A 17,501-nucleotide genomic window follows, 5' to 3' on the forward strand; every position below is an offset into this window, starting at 1 on the left:
GCCAAAACCATCTAAGTTCTGTGTATCGACGCAGACTTGTCATTCTAAATCTGTTACAGTCTCTACAAAACATCATGGAACTCAAAAAAGCAAACTCCTGAGAGAGTCTAATAACACAAATCTCCAATCCTCTCATCTGATCCCTTCCAGGAGATCCTTTCAGCCTCCCTGGGTATCACCTCCTTCTATACAGATTAGCTCTAAATCAGCATCATCACCAGAGACCCAATCTGTATATTCTGAAATGTCATCCTGTTCACACCAACATCACTCTATTCTTCAGGAGGATCTCTTATCAAAAGCTATACCTCTTGACCGAGAACGGGGATCTTGGAATCCGCAACCATTACCAATATTCTAGCTGTGAAACTTCACCCTCAGGGAAGACGCTCCCATTTTTCTCAGAGAGAACGACACCATGGAAAATCTGACGCACAGGCCATTCGATCTCAAAAGGCCATAGACCAGATCTCCTCTATCATTAAAGATCTATTTTCAAGTGTACATCCGCATATTTCTCCTCTCCACATATTCCTGGACCAAGTGGAGATGCAGATCCACCATCCAGTTTTTCTTCTCCTGAGAAACAACCATCTCTAGCTCCAGGGGATCATTCTCCTACAGTCCACACTCTCCACAAGTTAGTGACCATGGTTCTCCACAGGATTACTCTTCACGAGACCATTCCCCGGACAGTTTAATGGGGATTTCCTCTGATCCTCTAGATGAGCCTTCAGACCATTCATCTCCTCCAGAGGATCTCACCTACTCATAATTTATATATATGCTAGCCATTAAGCCCGTAAGAACGGGCTACATTAAAAAAAAAATTTTTCAGTCCATTTCCATTCCCCCTCATTCTCCCTTCCACCTCATTCTCCATCCCCCTCCTCTCCCTTCCACCTCCACCTCCACCTCATTCTCCCTTCCACCTTCCCCTCCCTCTCATTCTCTCTTCCACCTCCCCCTCATTCTCCCTTTCCCCTTCCCCTCATTCTCCCTTCCACCTACCCCCTCATTCTCCCTCTCACTTCTATTCTCCCTCCCACTCCTTCTCACCTCACTCTCTCCTTCCTCCTCCCCCTCCCCTCAGTCACTCCCCTCCTCTCCCAGCTCATTCACAACCCTTTCGGATGGCGCGCGCCACCGCGCCCGCTACAGGTCCTGGTCCTCGCCGCCGCTACGGGTCCTCCCAGTGCCATTTTTGTAAATAGGCAAACTCTGGCCGACGTGCTCGCCCGCGCATGCGCAGTAGAGCTGCTCTCTACTGCGCATTTGCGGCACGTTGGTCAGGGCTCCCTTATCTAGTAGATATGTGTGTGTGTGTGTGTGTATACATATATATAATTTTTTTTATTTTTTATTTTTTAGGCGGATGCCATGCAGTGCAAAAGATCTCTTTAATTTCTTCTGGACCCTTTTTGTTTATACCAAGGGTACGTAGTTGGTGCATACTGTTGTGTAGAAACATGACTAAAATGAGATATTTTGTAAACAGTAATTTCAAATATTATATATACCCTAAAGATAAACCTTTTTGAAAAAATACCCTAAAATTGTTTTTACTCTGAAAGACCAAACTAGATGTTTGTAACTGGCAGTGAATCGCTGCAAGTTAAGTATGCGAGTAATACTGATTTTGAAAGTGGTCATGTATTATATATGTCCATTATGTGGGTAATTTTTAAAAAGCTCCTGGGGTTTGCCTGCAAGGTAAGTTTAATAGGGAAACTCCCTATAGAGTTTCATTTTGAAAAATTCAGGCCAGTAGGGGCCGTTGTGGACGGCAACTAGCTTAACGACGGTATAGAAAAGATTTTAAATAAAATAAATAAATGTGGGTAATTTGTATCGCATTTACTTTGCACTCTGCTTTAAGTGCAAGGTACACATGTGAAAGTATGTGTGGGAATTTCAAAATTTTATTTATTTTTACATTTGATTACCAGCTTCTCACCATAAAGCCTCAAAGGAAGTTACAACAAAACCTCAATTTATTTTGTCAGATTCTAAAACATAAATTCCTTATGATAAAAAGGTATACCCACTCCTAAACAATCCTAATACAAATGAAATCCCCATGTGTACTTTCCCTTCCTCTAATCTAAACCCTGCTCCTTTTATCACATGGGTAAAAGTATGTGCACCTGTTCAGAGAGCATACTTTTATCTCTTATGAAAGGGGAACAGTTTACAACTGCATTTTTACGCAGGTAAACACATGCTTACCCATGTAAAAAGTCCTTTCTATTACTTTAGAATGAATTGAATGAAAACTATTTAGCACCATAGTGACCCTAATATATTAGTTCGAATGGCTATCATTTTAACCTAAATAAATCAATACATTCCAATATTTTGTGGCTCAGTGGGAGCACTGAGAGGAGAGGATCAATTTGCTGGTAGCTGAAAATAATCGGTAAGTACTGCTTGGGGAAATTTTAAACTTAAAAGTATTGGGGAGAAGTAAACTATCGGGGTGGTTTATTTAGTGTGTTTGTGTGTCTGTATTGAATAGCTATCAGAAAGGCAGGCCAAAAACAGAAGTTTGTATGTTTTTGTATTAAATAGATAGAAACATAGGCAATAAACAGAAGTTTGTGTGTTTTTATTTATTTATATATTTAGATTTGTATTCCACTTTTCACATTTTTTTCAGCGCTTCAAAGTGGATTACATTCAGGTACTGTAGATATTTCCCTATCCCAGAGGGCTTACAGTCTAAGTTTGTACCTGAGGCAATAGAGGGTAAAGTGACTTTGCCCAAGGTCACAAGGAGCAACAACAGGACTCGAACCCTGGTCTCCACTAGGCTACTCCTAAATAGGTAGTCTGAAAGGCAGGCAAAAAACCAGAAGTTTGTGTGTTTGAATTTCCCAACCCATAGCTCATCCTTTAATTTAAAGGCAGGTGACACTTTCACAAAAAAAAAAGAAAATAAGAATCAGTCTTTTACTTAAATTCAGAAATTCGTCATACCTTATCAAGAGTTTAATTGTTCCCTTGTAGGCCACTACCAGATATATAGGGAATAAACTAAATGTACGCATTCCTACTCCCATAGCAACCTAAAACGTAACTAATAACTGAACAAATTTAAGATGAAGGCAGCAGTCCAGCAGCAAGGGGTGGGCCTCCCAGTCTTTTGCATCGAGTGTCACATGTATGATTTTTTACCCGCCAGTGAGAAATTGTGCGTGTGCAACCGATGCAAAGAGCTCCTGTTTCTCAGAGAATGAGTCCGATCTCTAGAAGCTAGAGTGGCAGACATGGAGAAGCCGAGGCAGACAGAGAGGTATATAGATGAGACCTTCAGGGACCTAGTAGCCAAGTCCCAACTCCAGGCTGGCAGCCCTGCTGCTGCCTTGGAGGAGGAAGGTCTCATGATTGGAGAGCATCAACCTGGTGCAGCAGGAGGCAATGATCCTATAGCAAGGACCTGCTCTCCAGGTGGTGCATTATCCTCTTACACGAGGATGTATCTCCCAGGGCTACTGCCCAGGAGGGAAGGGTTAGGTCAGCCGTCATGGTTGGTGATTCAGTTATTAGGAATATAGACAGCTAGGTGGCTGGTGGGCATGAGGATTGCCTGGTAACATGCCTACCTGGTGCGAAGGTGGCAAACCTCAAACATCACCTAGAAAGGATTTTCGACAGTGCTGGGGAGGAGCCGGCTGTTGTGGTACATGTGGGTACCAATGACATAGGAAAATGTGGGAGGGAGGTTCTGGAAGCCAAATTTAGGCTCTTAGGTAGAAAGCTGAAATCCAGAACCTCCAGGGTAGCATTTTCTGAAATGTTCCTTGTTCCATGAGCAGGTCCTCAGAGGCAGGCAGAGCTCCAGAGTCTCAGTGCGTGGATGACATGATTGTGCAAGGAAGAGGGATTCAGTTTTGTAAGGAACTGGGAAACCTTTTGGGGAAGGGGAGTCTTTTCCGAAGGAATGGCTCCACCTTAACCAGGGTGGAACCAGGCTGCTCGCACTAACCTTTAAAAAAGGAGATAGAGCATCTTTTAAAACTAATTCAAAGGGGATGGAGGAAGTGACATCACCTCAGCGGATGGCAGCAATAATAATCTCCGAATATCATAACCATCCGAGATCAAATCTTTCTACCAGAGTTTTATTTATGAACAGTAAAAACATCTGATGGCAACAAGACGGAAATCTATAGACTTTTGGAAGTTTTCATACCAAAAACTGGGCACAGAAGTAGAACCTCCTAACACTGAAAAGGTGGAGCATGACACGGACACAATGACACGGCCGATACTGAAGGGGGGCCCACTCTCCAAAGACAACTGATCTCCCGACACGATCGGAGATAAACGTCTGGTTCGCAGATCTTAAAAAAAGAAATATTCAATAATTCACAGGAGATTATGAGCTCGATTGAAGAGCTCAAGGGGCGACATTGCAGAAAATGGCCGACACATATACGAAATTGAAACGAGAGCTGAAACTAATAGTGAGGACATCAAAATGATCCGAAAAGTCACGCTTCATTACAAACAGAGGTTGAGCGACTCAACGAAAAGGTTAAGGATTTGGAGAACCACTCCCGTCGGCACAATTTACGATTTCGAGGCGTACCCAAGACGCCTGAATATCAGGACTATATGGCGGTAGTGGCTCAGATCAGCGCCATGTTGCTAACAGATGGCCCAGACCCACCAACATCAGACCAAATCTGGGCAGTAAAAATAGATTGTGCACACCGGGTTTTAGGGCCGAGATTATACAATAAGCTAAAAGATATCGCCTGCTATCATGAGTTTGCACTAAAAGATAAAATTGCAGCGATAGCCAGAAAACAAGCACTTGAAATGGCAAGGGGTTCGACATAAAGATATTCGCAGACCTCTCCCCTGTCACCATAAAGAAAAGGCAGGAGTTGAAAACGGTTACTGATGCACTTCGCAAAGACGATATCCACTTTCGCTGGCTTTTCCCCTTCGGGATGAGCTTCTCCCTGAAGGGAGAACATCATCGCATCAAAACACTACTAGAAGCCTCTCAAGTACTAAAGGATGCAGGTTACCCCGGTTTTGAAGAGGTGCAGATGACAGTAAAACCCAACAGCTGAAGAGAAGATCCTCCTCGCTGGCAAAGGGTGACTAGAGGAGACAAAAGGTTACGACGCAATCCTGATAATAGTCACACTGGACGGGACCATGTCTGAGAACTTTGGCAAAGACTCATCTTCTCTGCTACCAAAGAGGATGTGGGACTGTTTTGATAAGTATCTGGAAAGCTTAATACTATCAGGTTGTAGATAACTTTATTGCTGATTTCTGGTAAACAGGGTTCTGGTTTTTTAGGTTGCATTATACCTTCAGGTTGGTTAAATTGAGACTTTATCGGTTAACTCATTCAATAAGGAGATTACATGATATATATCCTTACACAGTTTCAATTTAAATTGCTGTTTGGTAGGATGTGCTCCTGCTGAGATGAATAATTCCTCCTATAAAAAGACAGCAGTGTCTCCTGACGGGTTCATGCTGTGAGGGGGTAAGGGAAAGCATGGGGGGGATTCAGGGGTTAAGAAGACACAAATAGACACAACATGGGGGAGGAAGTCTTTTCTGGAATATGCCAGCAACTTCTAGAAGGCAAAGTAAAGGACCACAAACATCAGGGGAGAGATGGATAGGGATGACTACTAAGGTCTATATATCATGGCTATAGCAATGATGATACTTTGTAGTGCACGGGTTCTTATTATGCTTACTCATGACAACACTGAACTTCCTTTCCCTTAATGTTAAGGGATTGAACTCCCCTTTTAAACGTCATTGTTTCTATTCTGAGCTGTCCAGACATCAAACCACCATAGCTTTTATCCAAGAAACACACCTTAAAAGGAGGTATGAACGGTTACTTAAGCATAATTCATACCACGCTCAATTCTGGGCAGCAAGACCTATGGCTCATAAATATCTGGGAGTGGGAATCCTGATACATAAAGACTTAATGTTTGAGGAGGTAGCTTGCTATCCAGACCCAGAGGGTCGATATCTACTTCTCATCATTGCTATAGGAGGAGAGAAATACACTCTTCTAAATATTTATGCACCAAACACCACCCAGGGTACATTTCTCGAGAAATATCCAGCTTATTGACCAATGTGCAGATCGCCATCTGATCCTCGGAGGAGACTTAACCTTACAGTTAATCCAAGTTTAGATAACTCCCAGGGACATGCGCAAGCCGCAGGGAAGGAGCGTGTGCTTTTTAAAAAAATTCTTATAGACAGGGACGCTTGGAGAGTGTGGCGCAAACCCCAAATCTAGACATTTACTTTCTATTCTAGAGCTCACCAGTCCTACTCTAGGATAGAGTTCTTCCTTGAAGCCAAGAGTTGTGTTAATCAGATAAAGCACCCTACTATTGACCCAATTACCTGGTCAGACCATGGTCCGATTACTTTGCAATTAGATATATCCTCCTATGATAAGGGTCAATAATTCTGGAAGCTCAATGATAGCTTATTAGAAGATATTGATTTTTGCACACAGCTTCAGGCTGACCTTAAAGAATACTTACAACTAAATGACAGGGAAGGGGTATCTCCAATGCTATTATGGGATTGTCTCAAAGCAGTTATCCGGGATAACTTAAAAGCCCAAGGGTCGTATCTGAAAAAGCAGCGTAATAAAGATAAGATGGACACTATACTTCAATTCCAACATTTGGGATATATTCACTCCACTAGGGGGGTTAGTACTTAACGTTGCAAACGCCCACTGGCCTCCTTCTACCCTCGTCCCGGCATTTACCGCTCAACCTCAGAATTTCTCGTTACACCCCGCGGTCCTCCCATTATTAACTCAGTCTGACGCATTCTTTGGTAGATAAATGGCCACAGCTTTATTTTAAACATACAAAATAACTCTCCTGGTTAGCCCGGGCCGGTGGCTTGTAAATCTCGCTGCCCGCCTCCGTAACCTAGCAAGGCAGCCTGTCTCAGTCCGCCCCCCGCCGTGCTCCTAGCAAGGGGGCCATCATTTTACGCCTTCTGGCGCCACCGTATACGTGCCCTTACGTGGTGACACCAGCACCCTTTTCCGATTCTTGCCCACCGGCCCGGGTACCCCGCCTCGCCCAAAGCTGTGACAAACATGTTATTATTGAACAACAATTCAACACTCTAACTAACAATGTACTCTGACTGATATGCCATTTTTTTTTTTGAGTGACTATTGCTTGTACCTTGCCTGTACCACTCTAGGGTGGGTGGGTGGGTCTTGGTCGGGTGAGCGATCGAAAAGGGCCGCGAGTCCGGCGTCGTGTCCCTTTAAAGTGGGACTGACGTCATGGGTGCGCCGCCGTCGCTCCTGTTGACGTCTCACCTTCGGCCTCCAGGCCGTGCTCCTGTGCGGCGCCCCGTGTGTGTGCAGCAAGGTAAGTGGGGGCTGGATGGGGGCGTGCTGGTTCCCTGCCCTGGGCTGTGTGGGCGCCCTGGCTCCCCCTTAATTTTCCGGGACTGCGTCCCGATCCGCCCAGCGGTGCTGCCGTTAAGGGCGGGCTCCGGGCATCCGCGCCGGGCCCGCCTATTAACGTTGCAACGCCCACTGGCTCCTTCTACCCTCGTCCCGGCATTTACCGCTCAACCTCAGAATTTCTCGTTACCCCCGCGGTCCTCCCATTATTAACTCAGTCTGACGCATTCTTTGGTAGATAAATGGCCACAGCTTTATTTTAAACATACAAAATAACTCTCCTGGTTAGCCCGGGCCGGTGGCTTGTAAATCTCGCTGCCGCGCCTCCTAACCTAGCAAGGCAGCCTGTCTCAGTCCGCCCCCCGCCGTGCTCCTAGCAAGGGGGCCATCATTTTACGCCTTCTGGCGCCACCGTATACGTGCCCTTACGTGGTGAACACCAGCACCCTTTTCCGATTCTTGCCCAAACCGGCCCGGGTACCCGCCAAAACACGAGGTAGGGAACCCTTGCCTCGTGTCCCCCATAAAATATTAAGCTGTGGCCGTTTTACTTTGCTAGCTCCTCTATTGCGTCTTGTAAGGTGACATTGAATATGTCGTATCCGATGTCGGATAAGTGTACCTTATCCGTCCGGAACAACCCCGGGGACATCTCATCTGCCCACGTATGCTTTATCTGTTTTCCCCCAACTTTTTGTATCCACGCCCGATTTGCCTGTTCACCTTTTTTTCTCCCGCGGCCCCATAATTTGGAATTCTTGAATTTTGGCCTGGGAATGATGTCTGACCAGCATACCACCCACCGCCCTTGGGTATAATTCCATTATTTTTGCTATGTCATATTTGACCCATCGAATCAATTGTATACCAGTTACTGTACTTAAATCGTTGCCTCCCAGATGTACGATGATAATGTCGGGCGGCGCCCGCACTCGCTTCCGGTGCTGTATGAGCGGCAGCAGTTGCTCCCAATGCATGCCTGGCGACCCTATCCATTCGATACGCCAATTCCTTAATGCCATGCCCAAGTGTATTCCGTAAGGCCGATTGCGAGCTCGTTTTGCCGCCCATCGGACGTATGAATGCCCGATAATCCATGCCGTATTTGTTCCTTGCTGCTCTTCTGCAAGAAACAATCGACAATACATGTTAATGAGGCAATATTACGACTTGTTTCCGTCCCACCTTGTCAAAGGCGGACGTATAATTGACAGCGCTGGATTTCCACCGGCCTATTTTTTTTGATGGCTTCGGTTTGTAACCCTGCTTGCGCCGCGCTTGTAGCGGCGCCGATCCTGAAGGAATGAGAGGTGAACTTTTTTGGGTCCAATTTCATCTCCTCGACTGCTGCTCTTATACCGCGGTGAATTGGAAACCTGGTGAGTGGGGAACCATCCTCATGTATCATCAGGTGCGTTCCGCCTTTCGGCCGTATCCTCATATAGTTTTCAAAATTGCGTAATGGGCAGGTTGTGCACTTTGGTACTGCGGAAAGTGACAGCGATGTTCCTCGCCCTTCCTGGTCAGTTTTTGATCTTGGTATGGTGATTATTATTTTTTCTGGAGTGTATTGCACGCTATCTCGCCTTATACCGCTCTCTCCGTTGTCTTTCTTGTTGTTAGCTACCAACTCGCTGATTCGGAATGCTCCAAAGAAAGCCAGTGAGAAGGCTAGGCGGAACAGCGCTACCTCGAACGGAGAGGAGCAGGCGACCGGTAGCCGTTTCAATAATGTCCTCAACATGTTGTGTGTAATGGGGTGCCTGTGATCCTTGGTTGGGACCTCTTGCCTGGCCCATCCTGACATTAACTTTTTGATGAGAAATGACTTAGTGGGATCGCCCCACCCGCGCGCTTTGGAGAAGAATGCGAAACCCGCCATGCTTTTTGCTACCGCATTTCGCGTGATGCCTACCTCCCTGGACGCCGCAATGAAGTTAACCATTAAGTCTCCGCTGACGGGTCCAGATTGCCATCCATTCACCTTCAAGAACTTGGCCATGATTTCGTATCCCCGGCGATACGCGTTCCACGTGGATGTTGCCAGTGATCTGCGAATTAACTCTTGGGTACTTGGCGACCAATGTTCCATAAGCGTGTCGGCATCTCTGTCCCCACTTTGTCTGCTGTCGGTACCCTGCTTGTGAAATAAATGCAACTTATCACGTGACAGGGAATCCGCTGCGCCGTTGTTTATACCTGGCACATGCTTAGCGCGTAATGTAATGTTATTCTGCAACGCTTCTAGTACAATTTCCCTTAATAAGGTGACTACGGCCGGGCACTTGGCCGATTGTGCGTTTAATACCTGGACGACTGCTTTGTTATCGGTCCAGAATATTATGTGTTTATTTCTGATCCTTTCGCACCAGAGCACTAGCGTCACCCAGATTGGAAAGAGTTCGAGAAAAGTGATGTTCTTCGTGAGGCCACTCGCTATCCAATCTTCCGGCCACTTCTCTGCGCACCACGAGTTGTCGCATATGGTGCCGAAACCCCATCCTCCTGATGCGTCCGTATGAATGTGTAAATCGACATTGGACAGGGGAGGGCCTTGCAATACCGATATTCCGTTGAAGTTGGTTAGGAATGAGTTCCATATCCTGAAGTCTGCCCTTATGGAGCTTGATAACCGGAGGAAGTGATGCGGCCGCTGTATTCCTACGGTCGCTGCGGCAAGCCTCCTCATGAACACTCTTCCCATCGGGATGATTCTGCATGCGAAGTTTAGGGTTCCCAGTATGGACTGGGCCACCCGAAGAGTTATCTTCTTTGCTGTATGTACTTGTTGAATTATTAATCGGAGTTTCTCCACCTTTTCCTCTGGAAGCTTGGCAATCATTAAGTTAGAGTCGATTTCGATCCCGAGGAAGGAAATCACCGTTGTGGGGCCTTCTGTCTTGCCGTGTGCTAGTGGTACTCCGAATTCGGTAGTCATTTTTTTGAATTCCAATAATTGGCTGTCGCATGCATTTGATTCCCTGGGTCCGACAAATAGGAAGTCGTCTAAGTAGTGGATGATGTTACGTGATGCTGTGCGCTTCTCCATTACCCAGTGTAGAAATGAGCTGAATAACTCGAAGTAAGCGCAAGACACGGAGCAGCCCATAGGCATGCATTTATCGAAGTAGAACCGGTCGTTGAACTTGAAGCCCAGCAGTGGGAAGCTTGCCGGGTGCACAGGGAGTAGTCGGAAAGCGGATTCGATGTCTGCTTTCGCCATCCGGGCTCCAATTCCGCAATCTCGGACCATCCCTACCGCTGAATCGAATGACACATATTGCACCGTGCATTCTTCCTTTGGCAAGTGATCGTTGACGGAATGGCCCGGGGGGTAGGAGAGGTTCAAAATCAATCGGTACTTCTCCGGTTCTTTCTTTGGGATTACCGCCAACGGGGATAGGAACATCTGCAGAAAAGGCGCGACCCGGAATGGTCCAGCAATTCTTCCGTGTGCCATTTCGTTATTCAGCTTGTCTTGTACAATCTCCCTGTATCGCACTGCCGAGTGAGCGTTGTCTATTCGCGTGTCCTCTATATTTCCTTGAAAAGGTATGACGAAGCCCTGGGTGAAACCTTCTTTTAATTTGCGAGCCTTGAGTTGATTGGGATATATGTCCAACCATGATTGCATTGCTGCAAGTTTTATGGGTGAGGGTGCTTTTTTAAATATGCGCAGCTGTGTTGGCTTTAGGCTTACTCCCCGCTTGCTGCTTCCTCGGGCATTTTGATAGCGGGTGAGGTGCGGCGCATTCTGTGCATATGTGCTTGTACTTGCAGTCTGGGAAGGTGCAACCTGTCTTATTGTACCGCCAGCAAGTGCTATCCTGACTCCGCCCTTGGTGCTTTGTCTGAAATCGGTGTGGGGATGTCCTCCTTGTCATCCTTGATCTGCTTGGATTATCGAATGGTTTGCGTGTCATCTGATTAATCCATAAATTGACGTCTTGTGTGCCCCATGTCATAAAGCGATTTTCCTCCATTTTGTCCCGGAATTGTTCGTCGTAGTTGAGCCATGCCCAGTTATCGTGTTGCTGGTAGGCTCGCAGTATAGTAACTGCATAGCTCAGCATGGGGCCATACTGAGTGGGATCATTGTGACCGACGACGCTCGTCATGTGCATGAAGGCGATGACCCAGTTGACGATGGTTTTGGGTATTTTTATTTCTTTGCTTAAGGAGGTGGATCCCGCTCTCCGTTTTCGTCTCTCGTCTGTTTTTCTTCTTCCGTGTAGGATAGAAAAGATGTCCACGTATTTTCGTTTTTTAATTTTTTTTCTTAGGTTCTTAGGCACGCCCTCCCACAATTCGGACAACGTGGTCAATGCTGGAGGGCCCCTGGATTCGTGTACGCCCGAACTAGTGTTCGCCTTATGTTCGCTGTCCGTGGATGAGTCGGAGGACGACGAAGTGGAATCGCTACTTGTGCTAGAATTAGATCTGCGCCTGCGCTTTGATCTATGTTTTGACCGTTTTGCTCGGGTCGCTTGCTGCGCGTCGTGCGGCTGATCGCCTGTCAATAACTCACCAGCTTCTGCCTGATTTTCTCCCCGGCTTCCTCCTGCCTGGCTGCTACTGCTAGCTGGTCTTCCCTCTTCGCTCCTCGTGTCGTGCGCGTGTGTGACCTCATCTTGCCTATGGATCTTGCTACGGTCGTCGGCCTCGGCGGTTAGGTTAACATGGGATTGGTGTTCGCCAGCGCCTGCTGCAGTGCTGTTGGGTGTATGGCTGCGTGCCGCTGACGGGATATGTCTGTTGTTCTCTGTTTCTTGATATCCCCTGGCTTGCGGTGGCGGCTGCCAATACCACTGCGGAGGCTGGTCGCCTTGCCACAGGTTACGTCCTCGTTGATGTGCTCCTTCTCTCCACCTCCGCTCGTGATCTTCGTTTGCATACGGGGCTGGATGTAACCAAGGTGGCCGCGGATACCATTCGCTTTCATTTTCGGTCCAGGTTGGATATGGTCTGGTCATATAATAAGGGACCTGCGGTTCCCATGTGATATGGGAGTGCTGCTGGAGGTAATTGTCTCTCGGCCCCTCCTGGACTGTACCTCTTGCTTGCCTTGGTTGGTCCGCTACGATACTCGATGTGGGTACTGTCTCAGCAACTGGTTCGTCCTCGTTTTCCGGGTGTGTTAGACTGGGTAAGTCCACTTCTTGTGCCTCCATGGGATCCCGGTTCGACTCTGTCGCCCTCATGCTTGCTGTATTTCGCTTCTGTGCTTCTTTCCTGCAGGTCGCCCTCGTGGTCCGGCTTCTTCCTCTAATCTTCGTTGCTGTGACTGCTGGTTTCGTTGCGGGTACCTTCTTGTGCCGGGCGTTCTGGCGATTACGTGCCTCTGTGTTGGCCCTCTTTGCCGGGCCTGCCCTTGGTCCCGCGCTCTTGGCTTGTCTCTTTCCGCCTGTCCTGCGGGTCTCCATGTCGTGTGCACTTGGTGTGATATGCTCCCTGCTATGACTGAAATTGTAAGCAAGAGTAATGTATTTTGCTAATAATGGTACCGTTACATATACAAAAGGAGATCCTGCTTCCTCACGCAATCCTTTTATTTATTTATTTGCCTGTCAAGGCAAGGGAGTGGTCCTGTGAACAAGATAAGAAAGATGTTATTGCATATGTTGCAAAGCACTTGTGGGATGGAGCCTCTGTGTATACTTGTCCGCCTCGTCCGTACTATCTAGTTTCTCTTTTTCTTTTTTTTTTTTTTTTTTAACTTTGAACCTCCCCCTTTTTTGTGATTCGAACTTGTGTACTTCTGACTTCGTGTGCGTATCTGCCTCGCTGTTTCCATATTGTTTTTGTGTGAGCTAATGTAGGATAGCTTGAAATTGCTCCTGCCATTCCCCGCTCGTATTGAGAAGCATCCGCCCCGCATTAATTTAATATATGTATCCATATATATGAATATGCATTGTGTATTTATTATATATATATATATATATATATATATCTATTGTTTGTTTTTTTTTTTTTTTTTTTTATATTCCTTAGCAGGGGCGCTTGTATTTGCTCTGTGGACCTTGTGAATACTAATTCCTTTTTACCTGAGGCAAAGAGCAACAGTGGGACTCAAAAACTGATCTCATGTCTCCTAGCCAACTGCTCTAGCCGTTAGGCTACTCCTCAACTCTGAACTCACAGCCCCTGGCGTTCCGAGGAACAAGCCCTTACTTACCCGGCCACCAGCCCCCACAGCTTAATCCGTAAGCTGCTGCGCCTCGGGGCATCTTTTGTACCAAAGAACATTTAGGAAATCTATGCTTGATGCGTGCGAAAACGCCTCGGCAGATATCAGTGGCACATTCCCTCCCGTACTCTTGCCTTGTCCCTATTCAGAAATAGACGGGCCCTGCTTGGATGCCCGAAGCCCGCCCCCAACGGCATCGCCCCCGGCAGCTTAAGTTCCCCACTGTCGCGCTCTATCCCTTCCCTGATAGGCCTCCGCAGCCGCCGCTATGACCATGCAGCCTCGGGACGCCGCTGTTAGGTGGTAGCGAGGTCGCGGCCCTTCCTCCTCTTCTTTAATCGGGCGCATACTGGCTTCGGGCCCCCCCACCGCCGCCCGCGCGCCTCTACGTTCGCGAGGCCTCTCGGATGCCGGCGCTTCCCTCGTCTGAAACGCTCGTCGGTCGCTGCTCCGTGCGCGGGTATCCCCATCCCACCTCTGTACCGACCCAGGGCGGGTCGCTAGGCCCATCAGCCCCTCGCAATCCGGCAGGGGCGCTATCTAAGGGGCCCCCGGCACTCCTCGAAACGCTCCCCTCACTCTGGCCCCGATCGCGCCGCTCCATTCTCCTCGCCAACGCTGCTCCCCCTCGCGTCGTGCAGGGCTCTATCTAGGGACCCCCCCGGCACTCGCCGAAACGCTCCCCCTCGCTCTGGCCCCCGATCGCGCCGCTCCGGGGTCGCCTCACCACGCTGCTCGCCCACTCCTCCCCTACGCTGGGAAAATACCATCCGGCCGCCGCATATTTTTTTTTTTTTTTTTTAAACTTACTTGTAGGATCGCTGGAAAGGGCTGTGCCTCGTGTAAACCGTCTCTCGATTTTGGAGGTGTGCCTCGGGGACTATCGCGCTCGTGTCTCGGGTAGCGAGACCTCTTCCTCTTGGTCGGGTGAGCGATCGAAAAGGCCGCGAGTCCGGCGTCGTGTCCCTTTAAAGTGGGACTGACGTCACGGGTGCGCCGCCGTCGCTCCTGTTGACGTCTCACCTTCGGCCTCCAGGCCGTGCTCCTGTGCGGCGCCCCGTGTGTGTGCAGCAAGGTAAGTGGGGGCTGGATGGGGCGTGCTGGTTCCCTGCCCTGGGCTGTGTGGGCGCCCTGTCGCCCCTTAATTTCCGGGACTGCGTCCCGATCCGCCAGGGGTGCTGCCGTTAAGGGCGGGCTCTGGGCATCTGCGCCGGGCCCGCCTATATCTTAGCTCAAATGGACACGCTTAGATTACATTAGGGGGAGCTGGAGGCAGCACAGGTAGCTCACAAACTTGAACTTAGCAAACAAACATACTATGAAGGAGGAAATAGGGCTGGCAGGTTGCTGGCCTGTAAATTGAAAGTAAGGCATACACAAAATAATATTGTAAAGTTGAAGGATGAAGCTGGTAAAATGTTGACCACCAACTCTGACATCAGACAACGGTTTCTCCGCTTTTACTCTGACCTGTATTCAGCTGCCCCTGACATAAGTCAGGAGGAGATAGATAACTGCTTAATGCATGCTCACTTACCACAGCTCCAACAAGGAGACAAAGAAATTCTTGATAGAGACATCACAGGTACAGAAGTAATCTGGGTGATAAAAACTATGAAATCAGGAAAATCCCCTGGCCTAGATGGATATACAGCCTCCTTTTATAAAACGTTTGCTGACATCCTTTCACCTATATTGGTTAATCTCTAACTCTTTACAAGGCCAGATGTTTCTCTCATGCACCGCTAACCTAGCAGGGGTGACTCTCATTGCAAAGCCCGGACGGGACCCCACGGTGTGTGGTTCTTACCGGCCAATCTCATTAATAAATCTAGACATGAAACTCCTAGCCAAAATACTGGCCAACAGACTAAACACCTTACTCCCGGAGCTGATACACCCAGACCAATCGGGATTTATACCCGGAAGAATGGTCTCCGACAATGTCCGAAAACAGTTGATTCTACGTGGTGGGCTCAGACTAAGGACGTACCCATGCTGCTTTTAGCCGTGGATGCCGAAAAGGCTTTTGATTATGTTCCTTGGCCTTTTCTTTTCCAGACCAATTTGGGGAGAAATTCATTAGGTGGATCCAAAAGCTCTATGAAGCACCATCTGCTTGTTTAAAAATAAATGGGGGATACTCTCAGCCGTTCGCAGTGGGCCGTGGGACCAGACAGGGATGTCCACTATCCCCTCTCCTTTTTGCCATTTTCTTAGAGCCATTCACCCATCAAATTCGGAACAATAACAGAAATAAAGGTGTCCAGGCTGGTAACTTTTCCTCCAAATTATCCTTATTTGCAGATGACATTTTATTTACAATCACTGATCCCACTCAATCGTTGGTAGCGATCTCAGAGGAGATATCTGCTTTTAGCTCCGTTTCAGGTTTTAAAATAAATTGGGAAAAATCTGAACTCTTAAATGTCTCAGTCCCACAAGACTTAGTGGATCTACTCATGAAATCTCACCCTTAACCTTGGGATAGATATAGGTCCTAAGAATGGCTTATACCAACTTAATTATCCTCCATTAATGACCAGACTTTACAAAGATATAGAGGAGTGGGATCGATATCATATCTCCTAGCTGGGACGTTTGGCAGTCATAAAAATGAACATAATGCCACGGATCCTATATCTTTTACTAACATTGCCAATTGTAATTCCTATTAAAATATTGGACAAATGGCAAAGTAGACTGATTAAATTCTTATGGAAGGGAAAACGACCCCGCATTGCAAAAAAGATGCTATTTTTGCCTAAGACCCAGGGAGGAATGGGGATGCCATGGCTACATTATTATCAAAGGGCGGCCCAACTCAAGGCAGCAGTGTAATGGCATAAAACTAAAAGACAAAAGCCATGGGTGCTCTTAGAGCAGGCGCTAATAGGCTCTCTTCCTATAATTGCGCTCCTATGGCAAAAACGAGCCACCTGGAGACCAGAAGCGCACCTTCCTGACTCTGTGCAGGCTACAGTCATGGTTTGGGAGAAATGGCAGAAAATGCTTGTAGGACGGAGAACCACCTTCTTAAGTACACATCTCTTTCACCATCTCTCTTTTTAGTCCAGCGGCTAGCCCACAGACCTTTAAAAGCTGGATAACAAAAGGTATTATTTACTTCACCCATATCTGGGAACCAGGGGGGATGATATATTTTCAAATCCTCAGTGATAGATTCCACCTAGACCAGTCGGACATATTCAAATACTTACAGATAAGACATTTTATAATACAACACAAAGTGGCAAGGGATCTTGCAGGGGGTATATCCCCTTTTGAACTCATGTGTAGACACGCTGATAAAATGTGCAAACATATATCCAAATTATATGCATTACTTGCTGGTAGCTTTATGGTACAAGCATCCCACATCACAGCTTGGGAGCGCGATCTTCAGTGTGGATGGACGGCAGAAGATTGGAAACAGATATTCCAGCAACTAAAGAAAGGACTGATTTCAACTCTCCATATTGAAAATGGATACAAATTGTTTTTTTAGGTGGTACACCGACTCCCCATCAACTGTCACATTTTTCCTGGAACTTCTGGACTGTGTTGGAAGCTATGTCAAGAAAGGGGCACTTCTTTCACCTATGGTGGTCATGTTCTGAATTCAGTATTTTTTGGCAGGATGTATCGAATTGGCTGACCATAGTTGTAGGAGCTACGGTATCTCTTACCCCTACTCAAGCTTTGCTGAACAAAGACCTTTCTGACTGGTCAAAATGGCACAATTATTTATTAAATATGTAGTGATGGTGACTAGATGTTCATAGCACAATTATGGAAAGACCCTGCGGTTCCTACAATACAAGAGGTTCAGAAGCATATCCTAAACATGCACACTTTAGGGAA

General features: G+C 47.2%; 1 protein-coding gene across 3 annotated transcripts in view; it reads left to right on the forward strand.

The window, feature by feature from the left end:
* RBL1 (RB transcriptional corepressor like 1) overlaps nt 1–17,501 on the forward strand; it is a 365,834-nt gene that overhangs the window by 44,012 nt on the left and 304,321 nt on the right. For all 3 annotated transcript variants that reach the window (XM_029611864.1, XM_029611866.1, XM_029611865.1), the window contains one exon: nt 1,372–1,436. In XM_029611864.1, coding sequence (XP_029467724.1) covers nt 1,372–1,436 — 65 coding nt within the window. The remainder of the gene's footprint in view (nt 1–1,371; nt 1,437–17,501) is intronic.

The sequence above is a fragment of the Rhinatrema bivittatum genome, chromosome 8 (genome assembly GCF_901001135.1).
Source record: "Rhinatrema bivittatum chromosome 8, aRhiBiv1.1, whole genome shotgun sequence".
Taxonomy (NCBI): domain Eukaryota; kingdom Metazoa; phylum Chordata; class Amphibia; order Gymnophiona; family Rhinatrematidae; genus Rhinatrema; species Rhinatrema bivittatum.